Here is a 22467-nt window from a genome sequence, read left to right as displayed (position 1 = left end):
ACGTGAATTACCGATAAAGCACAGGAAAAAGAGAATGCTTTTTCCCAGTTCTTCCAAGCATTATAACACCTGCAAGAGAAACAGGAAAGAAATTTGCTCAACCTTCTGAACTTAGGTGAGAAGTTGTCGGCACAGGCAGGCACACAGAATAGTGGGCTTTCACTTGAAAAATGTATTCTGCTCATATGTGTAAATTAAATACATAATGGTTTAAACATTCAGGCAAGCAGAGCATTTGAATGGACACGTGGATGTTCCTTATTACAGTATAATACACATCAAAGATGCACATCTTACCTGGTTCTCTGGACCAAGAACTGGCCATCTATAACAAAAAAAGACAAACCAGAAAGTATTTCATTGTTTCATAAGCGCAACCTTTCTACTTTACAGACTTCCCAAAGAAGCCTTCTCATCCTATTTTTTATAGTTCCATTTGAGTACCTGCAGTACCCTTAGTACAGGGAAATCATGTTTCCTGTTTCAAATACAGATACTCTGTTTTAAAAACTTTTTTTCCAGAACACCAAACCAGTGTGATGATGTCCCTCTCATAACTGTGATGCAGAACTTAGTGTTCTGATTTGCCGAAAGAGTTGCACTTTCAGAGGTTAAGAGGTGTTTTGGGTTCTCCTGATACAAAGTTATTTCAAATGATGCCCCATTCGGGTGTGGTTTTGTGTGATATAATAGACTCCATCCAGCCGTTCCAGCATACAATGTAGATAGCAGAACTAGCCTCACCACAAGGTTCACAGCTGTCTGCCTCATTTCCTATTAAGAGCAACTTCTCAGCTGATAGTCTGGCAGCTGAGAAGTATATAAGAAATCCTCATACAAAATGTCTCTGGCTGCATGGGGTGTGAGTACTAAATAACAGTTTACTGGCAAGAACACAAAGAGCTTTTCTATGTAAATGGGATGTAAAGCATACAGATAGAAGTATGGCTTTGGGCACAGCATTTTTTATTAAAATCATTTTGATAAGCTGATCAACAATGCTACTTGAGGTTTTCATTATTGTCAACATCCTTGATCTCTGGCATGGTGTATCTGATCAAATTACTTCTTATACACTGTGTCCTTGGGGCTGGTGTTCTTTTGTTTCATATCCTAAGTTAAATAGCATCTGGCTGTAATTATTTTCATAATTGTGGCTGCTTAATATGATTCCTCTTTCCATTAATAAAGGCTTCAATGAAGTTTTTATCCCTCAAATGTGTTGTACAGGGGGAACTTGTGATTCTGGAGAATCCCATGAAAATGATGTCGTACTTTATGCCAAGATTGAAGGCAGGAGGGAACACATACCTCTTGATACCCTGACCTATGCTGCTTACAAGGTAAATCATCTTAAAAAAAGTAGATGGATGGGATGGAAAGATCAATCTATTTGCAAGTCATCCCAGCAATGCTGTATGTTGAATGCCACAGGGACAGTCAAACATGGTCTGCCCAGGCACATAAATCATGTGCAGATCTTTGAGGGATAGCACGCCTTTGCACCACAGAGTCTGCAGTTATTGCTGATTATTCTATCCCTAAGCAGGACTGTGGTTTTGGCTAGTGCTGGGGTAACAATCAAATGGGCAAGAGGCACAAATCTTCATCTGTCAGCTGAAAACTTTAGTGATAATATCTCCTTACAAACAATTACTCCTGCCTCCACTCAAGCTCCTGCTAGCCACTTTTTGGTACTCAGGAGCTATGTCTTGAGAAGGTCAGCCATGGTGGGATCAGTGGCTGGGGGGAGAGTGACTCAGAAATGCCTGGATGTCTTTCCCATGCTTAGTGCAGGAAATATCACATTTTACACTTTTTCTTTCAATTTTAAATACAGTTTTATGTCTTTTTAGAGGGTCTGCAGTGATGCGGGCATGAACTCAGCCACAGGAAGTGGCTGCTGGCAGTGTGCACAAGCAGAGTCTCCTCTGCTGCTAATGCACCTCCTTCCACCACATCCCAGTACCTTCAGGCAGGACAATAAGGACCTCAAGCTTTCTGTCAGAATCTGTCCTGTCTATAGCAAGAAAGCGCTTAGCCTGTGTCTGTCCTCAGTAATCCAGCCCTGAGGTGTCTTTATTCTGCTGATGTAAAAAAGACAGCAAAAATTTATATGTAATACGTATACACATGTATTTATGCTAGAGATTGAACTGCAGTATGCTTATACAACGTGTGGGAAACTTGGTAGTAAACATGCAGCTGATTTCAAGCACAGGTCTGTGTGCATTTTCACTGCATTCAGAGAGCAAATGTTTACAGTAAGGTTCGGCCTGAGTTTGGTTGAGTCACTTGCATTGTTTCATTGTGCATGGCTTCCCTCCTTGCCTGCTTCTGTCTGAAAGACAGGGTAGAACTTCTTAAAACTAAGGAAACTGTAATTGTAAAATAATAAAAAATTAATTGGGGAACTTGGGGAGAGATAGGATCTGGAATTACACTGAATTCATTGTGAAGGGTTTTTTTTTAAACAAGCAGTTTTAAAGCTGACATCCTCTTTTGACATAATAAAGTTCTAATTGTGTTACTTTAAGACAAAGGCTAAGCTTCGTAAAGCAGTGCTTTCATTTTTTTCAGCAATATCACATCCTCCCTACATATGCCTGTGAACTCACGCTGCTACTCCATTCTCACGTATTCAGACTAGGCATGTCATTATCCTGCTTTTGCTTCTGTGAGCTGAAAGGCTCCAGGACAAATACCATCTTCCATTACTAACAGCGCACTGACAAAATAAACCAGTATTTTTCAGGACATAGAAGGTACAGCCTTTTCTGCAGTGTCTTTACATCCAAACTATCTGATCCCACCAAGGTGATAAGCAGCATTGGTATCCAGACTGTTAATAGCTATGCACATAATAAAAATGTTTTTATTTGGGATCTTCTGTGGGAAAAAGTGGCTAACAAAGTTAACAGAAGTAAAGCAGAAAGAAAATCATAAATTTGGTTCATAACATTTGAAATTGCTTTTCTATTTTAAATAGTAACCTGTGACCTTTTTTACCAGTATTTGTTTTATTTAAGCTTAATTTAATTTCTTTTAAAGGTTCCATCTTTGGTTTCTGTTGTCATTAGTCCGGAGCTGCAGACTCCTGCAACTAGGTTTTGCCTGAAGCAGAAGAGTCACCAAGGTCACAACAGGAATGTCTGGGCTGTGGATTACTTCCACATCCTTCCAGTGCTCTCTTCCACGGTGACTCACATGATCCAGTTTTCCATCAATTTAGGTTGTGGAACTTATCAACCTGGTAACAGGTACAACTGACGAGATCTCTCCTTTGATTATCAGCTTCTATTACATTTTGGTTTATAACATCTATATGAGTATTTGGAGTATTTGGATTTTTTTTTTTCTCAGAAAGAAGGAGCCAATTAATAATGAAAAATATAAGTTGTACAAAAGTTAATGTTTCTCCTGATCTCCAAAGGCCCAGATTTATATCTCTCATCTGCAATAAGGGGTCTATTAAATAGCTTTCCAGGTCAAACCTTGCTTTTCTTAGTCCATTATTCTGAAATACGCACATGATTTCAGAATGACTTTTACTTCAGTTTCTAATAGGGATGAGATTTACCTCATAACACTGTGTAAGAGGAAAAGTATTAAAGGCAATGGCAGAAATTTGCTTGCTGAGCCCTCAGAGGTTATTGATGCCACAAGCATATATAATTCTTGTAAGACTGGTGGTAAATGTTCTCCATCTTAATAACCATCAGTATGAGGACTTCACAGAACTCTTTTGCTGGCTTCACTTCATTAGGATATTAAATTTTTTCCATGGGGTTAAGGAAGAAGGCTACATATTTTGTAGAATCATAGACATGTTGGTTGGAATCAGCTAGTGAAACCTGTTGTTGCAGCTGGGATTGTTACCACCAGAAGTCAGGTCAGCTGTGGCTTTGCCTATCTATGACTCAAAAATCTCTATGGATGGGTATTGGGTGACCTGCTAAAATGAAGAAGTGTTTCCTAGCATCCAGTACAAAACTCTAAAGCCATGTCTTTATGGCCATTGCCCTTTCTACTGTACCTGCCAGTACTGAGGAGAGTTTGGCTCTGCCTCCCTTGTGAGTGCCCTCTGCCCCATCACAGGTTGCCATAGCTCACCCCTCCTCACCACAATGAGCAGGCCAGATCCTCAGCCCCTCCTAGCTCAGTGCTTGAGGCCACCGGCATCTTCATCATCCTCTGCTCTACCTCCCCAGTTTCTTAACATCCTTCTTCAAAAAGGGACACAAAACCAAACCGTCTACTGTCCTTTTTTACATACCTGTGAGACTGTGTATCCTGATATTTTATGAGGATTAAGTTACTTTATATTCTTCCGGAGTCAAGAGTTTAAAGTAAGAGACTGTAAATGCTTTCACATCTGTGTTCCAGGGCATCTACTTCCAACTGGAAAGAGCTGCATTAGGACTGACAGTCCTCGCTGCCATGCAGGGCAGCAGAATTCAGTGGGCAGCAAAAATCAAGGCATTGCACTTACATTTGATAGGAAGAGAAGGCAGCAACATTTTTCTACATGGAAAGTGAAAACTTTGCCTGTAAACACTCCTGGGCTGTAAACATGTTATATAAAGTCTATGTCTCAGTCTGTTATCTGATGAGAATTAGTATATATTTTGAAATATTAATATTCTTCCTTTGTGTAAACTATTTCTGAAGCAGAAGTGAGCTTCTTCATAACAAAAGAAGCACTAGGTCCCCATCATCTCTATTTGTATATCCGAAATACAGCAGCATTTCCCATCTCCTGGTCCACAGCATTATTCATAACACCTTCATTACTTCAGATGTGGGATACTCACACTGAATATATGCAGTAAATATGACCCTCCAAGGTATCAGTACAGTTGAATTGGAAATAAATTAGTCAAAACCTCCATAAACTGCTTTAATACATACTTACAATATCACAGTGGTGGAACATTTAAATAAAGTAATATTGTCAGCAAATTGTAATGAAAATATAAAGTTATAATCCAATAATTTAATGTTAAGGTGATGAATTATTACTTTTATAATGTTCCACTGACATTACTTAAAATAAAACAGAATATTACAGACTAATTATATGGAGGAAATCACAGGAGTATTTCAGTAAAATACTAAATCTGTAAAAAATCAAGCACTTTCTGTATTTCTTTTTCAAGGTCTTCAGAATGTGAGACATCTAAGGATTTCCTTATACTCCTAGATTGAAAACAATGGGGTATTTTAAATATGCTGTGAAACAGGGAAGGAAAAATATCTAGCGAAACCTTTTTGAAAATTGAACTTGTCAGTGGATTTTGGGGAAAATTTGGTTAATAACTTGTCATAGACCTAGTGGATTGTCTCATAAAGTTCTGAGTTCTGTAATGTCTGCACAAGGATGGTTTGGCTTACTACTAGTCTATGAAACCAGAGAACAGCAGCCTTTTTTCAAACAAATCTGGTGTTTTCACATATAGTTATGTCACAGAATTCACAGAACATCACCACTGAGCACTGTAGGCTCTGTGAGGTGGGAGGAAGCCTCCAAAGACCACTATGGCTGAGCAACACAGAGGCTCCTACAGCTCCCAGGGGCTCTGTCTGCTACAGAGGCTGTTCTTCTCCAGGTACCCCCTCCTCTGCACTCCTCAGTGTGGGCTGGCCATTTTCACTGTTCCATAGTGCCTTTCTGATCTCCATTTAGGCATGATGGGTGGAGGAGGCAGATGACTGAGGAGTCCAGTGAAGTTAATATTTGTCAGCAGTGAAAGGGAAGAGCAGGCCAATGCATGAATAACCAGTAGTCTTTTACCACCTTCTGAAGAAGTAATGGTTAGCAGCTGGCAGTTACTAAGTGTCCTGTGCTCACATCCTGCTGCTTAGCTCTGATTAATTCAAGTGTTCTCCTCATTATTTTTGAAACCATTGCTAGCTGAAATACAAGATTAACATCAGCCTGTTTAACAGTAGCAGCATAAAAATATTAGCTAGATAGTGGCCAAACATGGACCAGGTGTTCAGACAATCCTCAATGGTTTTGATCACTCAGATTTGTTTCATGTTTGCATTTTCAGGATTTTTTTAATGCAAAATCTGCTTCAAATTATTTCGTGTCTCAGCATCAGTTATTAGGAATAGCAGATTGATGTTTTCTCAGTGTTGGTTCTTCTACATTCATAACTATGCCAGATATCTGAGGCTCATGGTAACTTTCTACTTTCCTTCCTTCATTGTGTTATCAGCGTCAGCTTGGAGTTTTCAACCAACCATGGTCGCTCTTGGTCCCTGCTCCACACCGAGTGTTTGCCTGAGATATGTGCTGGACCTCACCTCCCCCACAGCACCGTCTACACCTCTGAAAATTACAGCGGGTGAGAGTGCTCTCTACAAAGCTGAGATGCAAGATTAGAGAAGTGAATTATAGGTGACAGGCGAAAGCAGCAAAGCACACAACCTCATGTCATCTTTCATTTTTTACTAGCTGAGGACAGCAAGGAAGGAGTGTTCTGGTCTCCCTGGCTGCCCACTAATGAAATTTGAAATATATGGGGCTACTTCAGTGGTGTAATATTTTTTTCTGATGCTAAAGACAAATTACAAAAAAAAACCCAACAAACCAAACCAAACAACTGTGGGCAGCATGCTGGTAATTGCCAGCAAAGTTATACCTTGTCAAAGCCACAGAAGTTTTCTTCTCAGTCAGAGGACCCATCAGTCAAAGCCATATTTATATCTTCAGACATGTTCACTCACTTGGAATACTAATATTGAGTTAGTGAAGCACTTTCTCTCTGCTTCTGCAGATAGAAGTGGTTGTTAGTGTCACAAACTTATATGAACCCTTCTCTATTAAGTCTCTTCAGTACTGTTTTGACCATAAAAAGAACTGTGACATCTTACTGTGTAGCGTAAGTCCCATATATACTTCTGCATCCCAACTTCCACAGAAACTTCAGGGCAGCGGATATAACTATGAGAAGAAAGCAGCATTGCTATGACCTAGTGATGTCCCATTTCTGTACCACTTTAAGAGGAGCCATTATCCCTGGTGTGTGTAGGAAGTGTAGCCCCTGTGGATGATGGCCCAGGCCACAGCAGGCCAAATCCTCATCTCACCCCCAGGGGTTCTCATCTAATACAGAGCTCAGTCATACTGAAAAGTTTAATTCAATATGCAATTTAGGAGATATCCATTGTGACAGAGAAGTCACTATAGTGAAGCAAGTCAGGGTCTTTTCTGACTTCATGCACTCATATGGGGGAAAAAATGGCTGGGTTTTATAATAATTGTCATCCATATATTGTATTAAAATATCATCAGCCATGTTTTTATTTGTATTTCCTAAAGATTCCGTAACTTCATTCCTTCATTTGAGCAGATTTTAGAATTAAAAATTCTAATAAAGCCTTCAGTATAAGTAAACATGTCTGCAAAACGTACAGTTGCTTTATGACTGTAAGTGTAAAATGCTAATATTTATGTTATATGTATTTCAGGTGGAACCGTATAACTATTCCTCTTCCTAATGCTGCATTAACAAGTGACACCAGGATTCGATGGAGACAAACAGGACCAATCCTTGGAAATATGTGGGCAGTTGATAATAGTTAGTATTCTTATCCATGATCATGAAACATCAGAAGAATACATTATTATATGCTGCTCCAAGGAAATGCATTTTTCCACAATCACAAATCAAAGGATTTTCATTTGTTAAATTCCTTTTCTTCTTATCTACACTTGGTAACAGGCGTGTTTTGAAGCTAGAGGGGAATTCTGCCATTTGAAAACACAAGAGTTTAGCAGATTACCCTTCTTTTCTTTTCTTTTAATTGAATGCTTTCCAGGAAAATATGTTGGTGGCAAAGGCTTAATATAACGTTTCCTCAGACTGCTTACTCCTAATTACGTAAGTAGGTACTACACTATTAAGGATATGTGATGCACCAGACAAAGCAACAGTTACAGCATCTGGGGCATATTTTTCCTTCTGAACATAGAAGGCCTCTATAAAGCAATGCTACTACAAAAACACTAACATAACTTTTACATTGTTTACAGGCACTCCAGGGGAAAGTACCATCTGTTTCAGGGAACTGTTCTTTTAGGAAAAGGGATGTAGTGCCAACTGCAGAGGATAACTGGGGCCAGTCTTGAAAGTAAATACATCACAAAAAAAAAAAGCTACTTAGGAACACAGCACAAAAGAGACACAGTGTATGAAACACGGAATGAAACATGATAGAAAATGCTAACAAACAGGTTCAAACAGGGGAAGTTTAGATTGACTATAAAGTAGTTCTTTATTGTAAGGGTGGTGAGGCACTGGAATGGGTTGCACAAGGAAGTTGTGAATGCTCCATCCCTGGTGGTGTTCAAGGCCAGGTTGGACAGAGCTTTGAGTGACATGGTCTAGTGTGAGGTGTCCCTGCCTGTGGCAGGGGGTTGGAACCTGATGATCTTAAGGTCCTTTCCAACCCTAACTATTCTATGATTCTATGAAAAGGTGCAAATTTTTTAGCTTGCTCATTAGCCTGAAATGATTTGGGATGAAGTAAGCTACATCCAGAATTTGTTTTGCTAAATGTGTGAAGTATGTAATGTAAAGATTTACCATGGTATACAATAGCCCATGAAATTCTGTAGTGATTCCCAAATATGGAGACTGGGAATGGTAAATAGTTACGTTTTGCAAAGTTCTTAAAATAGATTAATGCCTGTTTTTGAAAATAAAAACCTTGAAGCTGATAAGGTAATATCTCAGAAATTATTCTCTTAATTATATTAATGAGCAGTAGAATCATCTTAACATTGTGGATAGAGTATTCATGCTTGTCTTTAGAGGTGATAATACACATCAAAAAGAAAGTAAAATGAAGGGAAAACTAATGTATATAAACATAAGAATATGTCTGTAAATCTGCAAAGATGGTTTGCTACCTAACAAAATGCAAACCTGTGTAGGACACGTGTGTTGGAGACACTTTTTGGAGACGCTCATAGATGTGCACAGAAAAGAGAGCAAGATGAAATCAACCCAAGAATCTAAATTCTTTACAACAAAACAAAACAGGATTTTGAAAATCAATGAACAATTCCTATATCTGCACTACCTTTGCTTGTAGAACAAAACAGAATTCCATTAAAGAATTCTGCATGCTGCAGGATTTTTACCAACCATCTGTCTAAAAAGTGCCTGCTCGTCTGCTCTGAAATTTGTTTGAGATGTAGAACCATGATATAGGAATCAAGTGTCAAAGATGATCCTGTTTCTAGGTTTTGCAGGCTTCATTTGTTAGAAACTAGTGAAACTGAAGCTTTACACTGTATTATAGGGAGACTTCCAAATATTGGCAAGCTACTCAAATTCTTGAAAAGAGGAAAATTTTCAAGGATTCAGCACTCTTGACTTTTAGCTTCACAACTGTTTCTTATGTGAATTAAGTTTTAAATGAAATCTGGAAGCTGGCCATCTTTTAGAAACACTGGAAACCTGCCAATTTCCATAAAGCTTTTTTCATTTTGAATGACATCATTACATCTTTAACCCTTCTACTTTTACCACCCCCTCAAAAAGACCTCTAAAGACACAAGTAAATCAAACAGAACAGAATTTTTGCACTCTGAGAAGTGAGAAAATCTAGAAATCGCATGAAATCTGATGGAGACTTAGTTACAGGGAGTAGCTAACGGGAATTTCATGTGCATCTGCCAGGGTGTATTGACACACTGCTATGATGGGCAGCATCATAAAACGAGGAGAGGAAATAAGTACTGCTTATTATAGATAATCTCATATTGGTGGCTATTTGGATGACATTCCAAAAGCCACAGAGCAAATGGATAACTCCAAGTAATCAGCATTATTTAACAGAAAAGATGACACTATTCATGGTTGAGGCCTGTTTATTATGTTGTATGGACAGAACATTGCCAGTAAGTTATCACTTTGGGCTACACCCAGATTAACGTATTTGGTCTATACCAAGATTAATGTTTCTTTATAGCAGTGCAAGTAGATGTAGATTATATTGAGATTTGCTTATCTTCCTGTCCTTAATATTTTTCACAAAATATCAAGGCAGTTGGTTAGGAGTCATTGGAGGAAGATGGAGTAAAAGAGTAAAACAAGTCTGGAGTATTTTTGAGCACATAAAATTTGGAATTTTATTCCATTTGAAAGAATCAGTGAAAGTGTTTGTTATTTAGTTGTTACTTAAAGCATATCAGGGGCAGTTTTAATTCCAGGAAGTCCAGTGAGGTTGGCTTAAATCTCTGAAATAAGATGAGGAAAAGGAAAGGCAAGAAAATGGTTAATGCATAGCAAATCATCTGATCTCATTCACAGTCTTAGAAAAATCAGGTACATTGATTGAAACATCACTATTGTCTCATACCACAGATAGGTATTACCCATTAAATAATAAATTATCCCTGGCTATCCTTGACACAGTCAAATGCATTTTATCCTTTTGTAGACCTCTTCCAACTAGTGTAATTAAGATAAATATGATATCCATACAAACAGATCTGTGATCTTGTATTCATTATATTCTGTTTATCACATAACATAACCCTTCATTTAACTGATTTCTTTTCTCTGCAGTTTATATTGGTCCATCTTGCCTCAAATTCTGCTCAGGGCGAGGACAGTGTACTAGAAATGGCTGCAAGTAAGAGTTATAATTCAGTACTTGTATTTAATTTCTGTCACATTATTCACTTGATGATCTGAAAGTTGAAGTGATTTTCATTTCATTCGTTGCTTTTTGAGATGACTAGATGTAAAACTAGGCTCGCCCCCAAAATGCATAAAGCTCATTGGAGAGCTACAGATCAATCTTTTTAAACAGTAGCATAATTAATTTTCTTTAAATAATTTTCTTTTGGGAGAGAGTCTAACTTCCAATTCACCTTAAAATGTGCTCCATAGCACACTGAAATGTCAGTGATCCATGTTTTATACTGGTTTTAGAGGTGATTTGGCACTATATGACTTTAATATTAAATTATGGGAAAGAATCACAATTTTCATAGTTCTAATGTTCCATAACCTGACAGAACTCAAGGACAGAAGGTCAACACTACACTTTTTTTCTGGAAGTCTGGCTTGTTAAAAGGGCTCCACCCTAAAAAGTAAAGTTACTTACTCAAAACTAGTAAGCACATTCAAAGTACTGGTGCAACTATTTTTGGGTATTAATAAGAGCATGACACAAGGGGAATGCTGTTCTGCTACTCAGTTCCTTGTAATCACATCTGACATGCTACAGATAAAAGCAAATTAAGCATTTTACACATGAACAGCTGTAAATTATGTCAGGAATATTCTTGTTCCAAAACTGAAAACAAATATTTCTGTGTTGTGTGTTATGTGTAGATTGGTGGGGCGTTCATAACTAGTTGTTTTTTTTTTTTAGATTGGAAAAGTAAGTACTATCTAAAAGAAAGTCATTGGCTATACAATACCTAACTACAGTCTAAAGAGGCTCTTGGTCATTATATTTGAGAGGGATGTTTTAGGCATCTTCAGTTCATGGGCAAGTGCAGCCACTGTGTTGTTTGCCAACAGGTTGGTTAACCACAGGAGAAGATGGGTCATTAACTCCACTGTTCAATCTTCCTCACCCTCAGGTGCGACCCCGGCTTTTCAGGGCCAGCATGTGAGATGGCATCACAGACCTTCCCCGTGTTCATCTCAGAGAGCTTTGCCAGCTCCCGCCTCTCCTCCTACCACAGCTTTTACTCCATCCGAGGGGCCGAGGTCAGCTTCGGCTGTGGGGTCCTGGCCAGTGGCAAGGCCCTGGTCTTCAACAAGGATGGGAGGCGCCAGCTCATCACCTCCTTCCTTGACAGCTCCCAGTCCAGGTGAGAGGGAAAGAGCAGTGCTGTGAGGCAAACAAATTTGGGAACCCCTCCCCTTCCAGCTACGACCTTGTGTACTGTTGAGCCAATTGTATTTGCAGGAAGAAAAGTTTTTTAAATACTCCTAGTTCTGTATTTCAGTGATGATTTCATAGCCTTGCCTTTTGTCCTCCTGCTCTGTAAACAACAAAGCCCAAGACAGACTGGAGGGAAGTTATTGTACTGCTTGGATGGAAAATATGAAATGTTAATATCAAACCTGAGTGTCAAAGCCAAGTGCTAATTAATTATTTATAAGGTTGTGTTTATTTGACAGCTTGTGGCAGCTGATTAGATCCATTCACTATCTCTCCCTCCCCTTCAGTGCCTAATAAATAATTAAATGCTGTAATGATTGGCATTTTTTAACTATATGTGCCACACTGCATTACTTGACAGTAAAAACAAATTGCACGTACGAAACCCCATAACTAATATTTATCAAAATTTGTCTAGATTGAGAAGATCTGAAAACAATTTGGTTAGGGAAACAACAAACCAAAACACTATGCAAATGGTACCCTATAAATATATGTGTAATTCCGATCCAGGTTCCTGCAGTTCACACTACGCCTGGGCAGCAAGTCAGTGCTGAGTACCTGCAAAGCGCCTGACCAGCCTGGGGAAGGAGTGCTGCTGCACTACTCCTATGACAATGGGATTACCTGGAAACTCCTGGAACACTATTCTTACCTCAACTACCACGAGCCAAGGTATATGCATAAATATTATGAGGAGTGTTATCTACATGCATTTAATGCTGGTAGTGGTAGTCATTACAATGTGGAAAGTAAGTACATCTGACCACATGGTGCAGGAGTGAGTAAGGAACTTTTAAGGAACACTGAACGTTACCGCTTTTCCTTAAAAATTCTCAGATGTTCTGGGCATTTCCCATTTTTGCCTGCTTCTGTAAAAATGAAATCATGGATTTAACAGCATTCGAGTCACAAGTGATGTGATGTAACAAGCTGAGGCAGTGCAGGATGAGGGATAGAAATGTCCTTGTGGGAAACAGGGACATGTCTCTTCCTATGGAAGCAGCCGCTTTTAAAGAAAAATTAGCATAAATTATTTGTAGCTTTGAAGCCATAGATACCTTTACTACACCATCCTCTGGGATTAGGAGTTTGCAGGCAGTGCAGGACAGCAGAGACAATATCTGACTATGAGGATCTCTCCAGGTAGGCAGGGAAATTGAACCTGCTCCCATTAGGAAGGGGATTACATGACTGTGCCTGTGGGTTGGACTCAGTGCCCTGGAGGACCTGCTGGTGACTGTGCCTGGGAATTGCACAAATCGCAAGGCAGCTGAATCAAGAGCTGATCTTACCCAGCAGCACCTATGTTTGGCATCAGATTAGAGAGGAATGTATCTGATGTATTTAGAGAAGAAGGTATTCTTTACTGTAACATTTATGAGACCATCCACCAATTTTACTAAAGCAGTGTAAAACTGGGAGTCCCCATGAGCATACCTGTACCACAAGCCCTGAACAACCTGGGCTGGCTAACTCCACTGGCTCAAACCCACTCAAACCTGGAAGCATCCACCTTTTATAGGGTGCTGCAGCAGAGCTAATAAATCCCAGTGAAAGGAGATGCTCTGTAAAGGGGCACATGAGAGGCAGAGCCAACAGTGGTGTTGTGGGTCCCATCCCAGCAGGTCAGTTCCTGCCCTAGAGCTGTTTTGCCCTGGGTATTGCCCTGAACCTTCTTCTCTAACCCTCCACCCAGCTCTAGGATAATGCCTGAGTTAGCCCTAGGGGTTCTGCTATATAGCTTGCAAGTCACTTGAATGACATGTAACTTTCGTTATTTATAATTATTGAGCTCAGATCGGCATATTTAAAAAAGTAAATATTACATTTCCTCATCTCGTTAATAACTCAGTACAGAATTGCAATATGCAAAATGTGATCAAGAATATCCTTAATGAAGAAAAATGAAGAAGATTTAATGAAGAAATCTTTTCTAATGGAAAAAAAAAACCTTGAAATATTAAATCTATTTCCCAGGAGCTATAAGAAATACTTAAAAATCTGAGAAAAATGACCATATTTGGTAGAAGTATATTGCATGTAGACTTTAATTTCTGAAGTTTTAAATGTTTCCAAAGGAATGATCCTATGAACTTGCACAGTCATAAACCTTCTTCAAGATTTCCTTTCCAGTCCTTTATTATAGTCACATATATATTTTATATGGCCCTGTTTCTAATTCTTGGTTTCAAGATTACAGCTGTAGGAATTATATTTCCCTAAAGGTTTTTAATATATAGCACTATGAAATTTTTATAACAAAAAGGAAAATACACATTTTGGTGACTGATTTTAATGAAGTTTGAGATATAAATGTAGTAAATTATATTGATGCTTTTTGAGATTAAGTATGAAGCAGTTTCTGTTGTTCTGACTCAGCACAATGTACATAGGTTAGAAAGGTTTTGCCATGGGGTATGTATAGCCCACTCTGGGTAGATAGATAGAAAAATGACAGACACACAAACCTGAAGATAATGCTGGCAATAATTATGATGAAAACATGAAGAAAGCTTCACCTTTTCATATTATGTTGTCTGAAAATATCAGCAGTTTTGGTAACATAGATGGACTGCCACAAAGTTTGGCAATCAATCTGTATCAAGAAATCTAATTAATCTTCAGTCATACAAAAAATAATTACACATTTAATGTTCTGCTGAAAAGCTGCATTTAATCTGCTAACATTTGACAGCTGCATTTTTCTTCTGAGCAGAACAGCGGTGGCTTTTCAATATTAGGTATGCGCATAGCTTGAAAGAATGAGATCAGAGCAAAGGTCTCCCAGCTGGTTTTTAAGAAATCTAATGGTAGCTGATAATGTTAGTAGGAACACTTTTCTTCTCTGCAACAGAAAAGTCATTAGCAAGAATCCCCCTCCCTCTCCATCTATCTCCAACAAATCAAAGCCAGACAGGAGAAGCTGTTATAACTGGAGATGTAGTCGGGTTCTGCATACTAACGTATGTGCCATATACGCTGGTTTACACCAACATTTTTAAATTGTGTTTGCTTAATCCCCTGGGATGAGAAACGTATTTTAACATGTGCTAAATATTTTAACATCCGATAGGTGTGTCAGTGGTGTGTGTCATGATTTAGGATTTTCTGTAAACTACTGCCAGTAAGAATTAGTGTCCATGTGGGTGAGCTTATGAGAATTGAGAGTGAAAGGGAAGATGCAGACATCAGAGACAGCCACCAGCAGAGAAATATGCCTAGGATTATAACAGAGCATTAGCTCACACAAGTGGCAAGTGCTTCACGGTGTACACTAGATACAGTGCTCCTCCTAGCCCGGCTTTCCTCAGGTTCACCCTACTGAACCATCAGAGTCAAAATCCCTCAATTCCTTTTAGCATCCGTAGCAATTTAGTGTCATTCATGCCTTAAAAAAAATAACTGAAAAAGCCATAGAGTTGCTATTTATTAGGGAATCCTTGGTAAAAATGAAAGTCTGTGTAGTTTATTAACATGCTAGAAAGCAATGGGGCTTGTTTTTTCTCTTAAAAGGGTACGAAGTGGTTCAAGCATATTTATTTGAGTGGTAAAAGAAATGTATCTGCCATACATAAAGTGTGTGCACTGCTGGTCTCTTGCCACAAGGACACAGCAGCCATTACCTCTGGCTGTCCCTCAACGCTGCTCTCTCCAACCTACAACTGTCAGAAAGCAACTCTTAGAAATGCCAGCCAGGAGGTTTTGAGCGCTTCCCATCTGTTTAGCCAAGCCGTTCGAAATTTTCATTGCTAATTCATTAACGTCATCTTCTTTAAAATCAATGTGACATTAAACAACACTATTATAAATGTACTTTTTAAAAGGACAGTTTAGCAAGTCATTTTTAAGACTGGTTTTGCACTAAGAGCACCGTAGGCCCAAGACTGCTTCATATGTACAGAACAAAACATTACAAGAGGCAACTTTCCAAATCTGGAAAAAACTTGGTGCTAATGAATAAAATGTTTCCACTTTACCTGATTTGTCATTTTATTCACATTTCCCCTAAGAGAGAAATAAAAATGTCAGCTACATGATGAGCTTGCTTAAAAATCCTTTTGCCAGCAAGTAATTGTACACCAATGGAGACAAACGTCTCTGTTGCCAGTCTGTTTCACAGCTTACATGCCTCGTGTGGGGCACCATGGCCCTGGTGATTTATGGAGCTTTCAAGAAGGTGTTGTTGCTGTGGCAATTAATGCATGCTCCCTGCTGCTGTGTGCAATAATTGCTCCTGGAAATTAGATATTACTCTTAATTTTCTTTGCAGTTTGTCAATTATAGGTTCGTTGACATAGCTGCCATGACAAATCAGGTGACCCTGCATACCAGGAGAAGCACCTGGACTCACCTCCAGCTGCATCTCTATGCAACTACAGGATAAAAAAAAGACTGCACACAATTACACTGACAAGATGAGTCTTTTCCACTTGAATGCGGTGCTTTGCAGGGATGGGTTCTTCTAGGACAACAGAAACACAGGCATGGCATCAGTACTGTGCAGAAATAAAGACAGATGTTAAGAAGATGCATGTCTTCAGATCAGGATAAAATCCATAGAGTCTGCGAAGATGGAGCTGGAATTTTAGGTCCTTGTCAGCTGAACATCCCTTTGCCAGTCTAATCCCCTGAGCTTCAAATGGAGGGCATTCAGGTTTCTCCTGGGAAGGAAGAGCACCTGTAAATTTACAGATAGCTCCACAGTAGCAGCAAAATTTACAGATGTGGTGGAAACTCTTTTTGTGCCTTTTGCACACAGCTGTCTTTCAATGCATTGACTACCAAGAGAACTAATGATTCCCTGGTCACCGATAGAAGCTATACCAGTTGTGGGATGAATTTCACCCTTGATTTTTAGGGTCAGTTAGACAAAAATAACCATAAATTACATCCCCATGGGATTATTACAAACAGACAAACTTAAAGCTGTAACTTTGTTTTGTTTTCCAGAATAATTTCAGTGGAGCTTCCTGAAGATGCCAGACAGACTGGGATTCAGTTCAGATGGTGGCAACCATATCACTCTTCCCAAGGTGAAGATGTGTGGGCTATTGATGAAATCATCATGACCTCTGTGCTTTTCAATAGCATCAGTCTGGATTTCACCAACCTAGTTGAAGTCACACAGTCTCTGGGATTCTACCTGGGAAATGTCCAGCCTTACTGCGGACACGACTGGACTCTTTGGTGAGAAACACATGTTCATTTGCATTCTACTTCCATTTTCTTAATCTATTCATCCTGCTAAGAGCCAAGTGATTTCTGCAAATGAGTCTTTCTGGCAGCTATTCAGAGTAATTGTGTCTCATCTTCACATTATGGACAAAAATACAGTTGTTAATCTAATTGTAATTATCAGTAAGTTTATACACCCCATTGCACAAATTTATGTTTGATGGGAACCTTGAATGTAGCATTCTTTACCCACAAAATAATTAAATATCCTATTAGAAACAATTTATAAAACTTTAATAACCTTCAGTTAAAATCCTGTCAGGTTAATATGGGTATGCAGGTTAAGACACAATCTGTTAAGTGCAGACTCTTATTATTTTGTAAGTCATGTTCAGATCTGTTTACATGGCCATTAGATTGCAATCCAAAAAGGAAAGGCAGCAGAATGTTGGTGGAACATTAGTCATTTGTAGTTATTTTGTCTGGTATTATATCCATTTAGTCATTTTCACTGTGATCAGCATTATGATATAGTGCAATTATGCCTAAAATGTGCTATGTATTTAGAAACAAAGACAAGAAAGTATCACCTGCCCCAAAGCAAAAAAAGGCAAGAAAAGAAGAAGAAGTGAATAAGAAGAAAAAGACAATTCTGTCAGGATTGTGTAAAAATAAGCTTCTTCAGTAAAACATTAACATGCCTCACAAAACTTAAATTCTGGAATGCATAAGTGTGACATTTGGAATTAATACAAGGGAAGCTCGATTTAATCTCTATGTTTTGATTAAAACCAAATAACAGTTTCATGCTAGTCTGATCAACATATAAACCCACTATGGCTTTAATTGGCACAGATATATTTATATGGAGAAAGTACAATCACAGTAATTATAGAAATCCTTGAGGAAATAAAAGTAATTTTAGCATCCCCACGGACACTCTGAGAAGCACTGTTGGAATTTTATTAAAAAGAATCTCTGAGCAACCTGATTTGACTTTCTGATCATCTGTTAAACTAAAAGGAGTTGGCTTAGCAGTAGGAACAACACCAAACATGTTCTAGTGGTGATAATGAGGCAGTAGAAGCACCATTAACCACTTTAATAAGGACAAGGAAGGTACTTGCTGCTCATTAAAATTAAAAAACATGCTAGAGCTCAAACTGTTTGCATCTTCTTCATCAAAGAGTTGGAATGAAAGCCCCTTAATGACATTGTTTTCACTCTGTTCTTTTAAGACCAGTTTGTCATGGGGAGGGTGGTTATTTAAGATAGCAGAAGTTTCCCTGTTTTCCTCCTATTACTCTAAATCAGAATCAAAATAAATTGCAACTAAATTCTCCATCACATATATTGGCTAGGATATTTACTGCTCAGTCATAGTGGGAATGTTGAACTTTCCATACATTGAATAAAGAATCAAAGCTTTTGCAGTATTGTATGGAATCATAGAATGGTTTGGGTTGGAAAGGACCTTAAGATCATACAGTTCCAACCCCTCTGCCATGGGCAGGGACACCTTACCCTAGACCATGTTGCTCAAGGCTCTGTCCAACCTGGCCTTGAATACTGCCAGGGATAGAGCAGTTCCATACTGTTTATGTATCAGTATTTTTCATTATCACTGGAAGACATGAACTCTATCCTTCACTGACCTTATTTCTCTCAAGGGAAATTCTTAAACTTACACAAGGTCTGTACAAATGACTGCTACTTAAATTAATTATTGTTGGCTTTTCCCAGCTGTGAGTCCATTTGGTTCTCATTTTCTAACTCATGACTTTCTATGAGGGGAGTTTGCAGTAGCACAGACACCATCCTCTTGAGAAAAGTCTCACAACTGCTTTTTCATTAGTAGGACTATTGGAAATACCTATAAATCATTTTACAAGGTGTCATCCCTAGGCCCATTTTCACTGAAATGCCTGCTAATTGCCTATAAAGCCTCCGTTTCTGCCTCAAAGTCTGTAAATCTGAAATATTTACCCTTGAAATGGAGGAAAACTGAGAAGGGGGATTTTTATTTTTGTTGAAGAGGGAGATAGTTCTTTTCGATATCTAGCCTCATTTAGAAAGAAGGGGTTTGTTGATATACATATGTTTCCAGCAAAGGTGATTTTTGAGTATTTTATAATGGTCTATACCTAGAACAGGCACTTTATTTGATTGTAATTGTCAACATTTGTTTTCAAATTGGTTCTTAGACTTTATTATAGTGAGTGCATTGAGTATAGAGAAAAGGCTCCAGACCATTTTTAAATTTAAGTGTACGTTAATTCATCACTTCTCCAAAATGCTCATACACAATCAGGGTTTTGACCCAAATGGCTCTTGAGTGTTACAATTTACAGCCACTTGCTGAAATGCATTTAAGAATTTGCAAGAATGCTATAAATTTTTCTTTTTCTTCTTTCTTTTTTATTTTTTGTTTTTATTTTTTTTTGTTATTCATCTGGACACAAATAAAATAGCATTATATAAATAAAACATCTTCAGTCAGATTACTACATTATTATTTAAGTCAATGTAATGGACAATAGAGTGTCTCACTGTTTCTGGAGCAGCCTGGGAAAAGACTGTAAATCTGGCTCATAACAAAGTATCTTTATGGAGCAATGTAACACAATTGCCCTAAATCAGCTTGATAGTTTACCTGTGTTTATAAAAATGTATTTTCTTTTAGATGATCATTCTGTAACATGCAGAAAGTTTCTTTCAGGTAATCGACTTAATTAAAATATAATAATACATTTAGGAATCATTTAGCAACGTAGGTATCATATATTGTTAAAAGGCATAAATATTTCCTGCCTTTGATGGAAGCAAAGCTGGGACTGGCATGAGCATTTGGCCATCAATATTTTCGGTCAATGCAGCTATACAAAACCAGCATCCATGTGGCTTTTCAGTATTCCTGAAAGTACTGGCCTTGAAAACATGGTAATTCTGGGCATCCCAGAGCAGTTTGGAGCAGTGCAGGTTGGCTGACATTGGCTGTGATATCATTCCCAGAAGTACCAATTAGTTGGCAGTGCTTGGAGGGAGAGCGATTGTTCTGAGGGCACCTGTGGGTATTGTGTTCCTGAGACTCCACAGGTCTAATTATTTATGTGCTAGAAACAAACAGCTACATATTTATACAAAAATGTAGCCCCTGCATTTTCATTTCTGATTTTTTTTTAATTAATTATTCTTACACCAGGGACATTACTCCCCTTTTACAAAATCCAGAAACTTACTCCAGCTACGTGACTCCCAGAACAAAGAAAACATTTAGTATTCCAGGAGAAGAGCATACACCTAACCACACACACAGACAGGAAAGCTGGAGAGCAAAGAAGTAGCAAGTAACATGGAGCCCCCACCTTTAATGCTACCGTTGTTCAGCTGGAGGTAATTTGTGGACGATAAAGGACTTTGTGAACCCATAATGTGATTTCTTCCTCTTAAAAAAGCTTCTTACAGAGCATCATAAATTATCTTCACCTCATCACTAGCTTCCTTTTTCACATTTCTTTACTATCCTTTCCATAGAGCTGTTTTAATTTTAAACCAATGTTTACTTAGTGTATTGTGTACCATATCCAGTGGCTAATTTATGAAATGAAAATGAATACTAAACTTAGAAGTGTTTTAATCATGACCTGAATGCCACCAGTAAAAAAGATTGCATTTTAAGATTATATTTTTTTTTTCCAGTTTTAAACCAGTAACATTAAATAGAGGGATTTTTTTTTGTGGAGACAAAGATAAAATGAAACATTTAATTCTTTGCACCTATGCTGAGTACCTGTCCTTCACTTGTCTGTCTTCTATCACTTTGGGGAAGACAGCTTATAGGCAGATGCTTCATCAGACTGTTTGGTTTCAACTCCTTTATTCTTTTCAGATGAGCTTTAGGTAACTGTGATGTGTTGTGCCCATGTGCAATGTCAAATCATTTTCCAAAGCATCCCTACATATAACTTTCCGCTGATGACACTGCACACAGCTGACTGATACCTGAAGAGCCTGGTTGTACTGGCACAGATTTCCCAAGAGGGCATCTGTAAAACTTTGATTTCCCACATCAGCCATGAAATTTCAAGCTGCATTGTAGAAATTAAAACTATGTGAGACCAAGTCAGCTTTAACGTTTAAGTTTACAGGGTTTTGTCATTTCGAAAACTACTAGATAAAGTTTGGAAGAAAAATAAATTCAGGCATTATCCAAACCAGTTATTCTGAGGGGCAGTCAGTTCTAACAACAAAGCCACAAACCATAGGTTGCCACCTGGACTACCAATGTGTCCACATTATATCCTCTACCCAACTTAAAATTATCCTTGCCATTGAGAAGAAAAACACTGACAACACTGACTGAAAGAGCGAACTGCTGAGATACAGTTTTCCAAGTTAACTTACTGCCTTCTGGTCCAGTTGTCCATGACAGTGCCCCAGGAGTGAAGAGAATGTCCGTCCGCCATTGGATCATGGTGCTGATCAGAGTAGACTGGGTAGTTTGACACAGTGTCATGGGCTGGATTGTCCTTTAGGAAATGAAGTCACAGACAGCAAGGTCAGAGGGTAAAAAGGAGGCTAGATCTTAACTTGTGCCATGTAACAGCAATTCAATAGTGACAAAACTAGTATTAGCTTTCAGTAATTTCCTCTAAAGCTTTAAGGTAGAATGTTACATTTAGGGCTCAATTGCTCTGTCTGGAAAGGACACTACAGAAAGCATTGTGGGTCAGTGAATTAATTTAAAAGACTGTTAAGTAACACTGGCTTGTATTCCTAGTCTTTGCACTGACTTCATTATGACCTTGAATTTTAGAAGTTAATATGTTTTATTGTACGGTATTGAAAGATTAGGATTTCTTATTTAAGATGATGATTTAAGTTACATCTCATTTAAGATGTAACTTACTTGATCATCATTCTCTTTATCAGCAGTGTACTGAGTGTAGCTTTTTATCTTTGCATGATGATTTTCAGTGATTTTCTTTAAAAATATGCAGTCTCTATCCTAAGCTGCTCAAATTAAGAGTAGTCTTAGAAAATGTTGAAGCTGAAAGGACTACATTGCTTTGGAAGACACTAACTAAACATCTCAAATAAAGGAGAAGGAGGCAATTCTCATTCTACATGAACTTTCTTAAAAACCTTCTGTTTTGAAACCTAGTGCCCAGGATTAAATGTTTAAGTTGTTATTATTTCCTCCTTATACCTCTCTTGCATCTGTTTTTGGTTTTGTTTGTATTTTTTTTTAAACTTTTGAATGTTGCATAGAAGAGAAGCCTCCACTTACATTAAAATAACCTTGTAATTTCAAGCTATATGTTACCATATATGGGATATCTGGGTACCCTGTAGCATGTATGA

General features: G+C 38.3%; 1 protein-coding gene across 2 annotated transcripts in view; it reads left to right on the top strand.

Moving 5' to 3' along the window:
* RELN (reelin) overlaps positions 1-22467 on the top strand; it is a 282830-nt gene that overhangs the window by 175360 nt on the left and 85003 nt on the right. For both annotated transcript variants that reach the window (XM_061467364.1, XM_061467363.1), the window contains exons 13-20: positions 1231-1343; positions 3052-3260; positions 6225-6353; positions 7480-7589; positions 10590-10656; positions 11618-11851; positions 12439-12600; positions 16879-17115. In XM_061467364.1, the coding sequence (XP_061323348.1) occupies positions 1231-1343; positions 3052-3260; positions 6225-6353; positions 7480-7589; positions 10590-10656; positions 11618-11851; positions 12439-12600; positions 16879-17115 (1261 nt within the window). The remainder of the gene's footprint in view (positions 1-1230; positions 1344-3051; positions 3261-6224; positions 6354-7479; positions 7590-10589; positions 10657-11617; positions 11852-12438; positions 12601-16878; positions 17116-22467) is intronic.

This window comes from Pezoporus flaviventris, unplaced genomic scaffold, assembly GCF_033815535.1.
Source record: "Pezoporus flaviventris isolate CSIRO_AGI_PZ_B2104156 unplaced genomic scaffold, CSIRO_AGI_Pfla_v1 ptg000045l, whole genome shotgun sequence".
Lineage (NCBI taxonomy): Eukaryota > Metazoa > Chordata > Aves > Psittaciformes > Psittacidae > Pezoporus > Pezoporus flaviventris.
The sequence above is the reverse complement of the archived record's forward strand: the minus strand, read 5'-3'. Positions and strand labels throughout refer to the sequence as shown.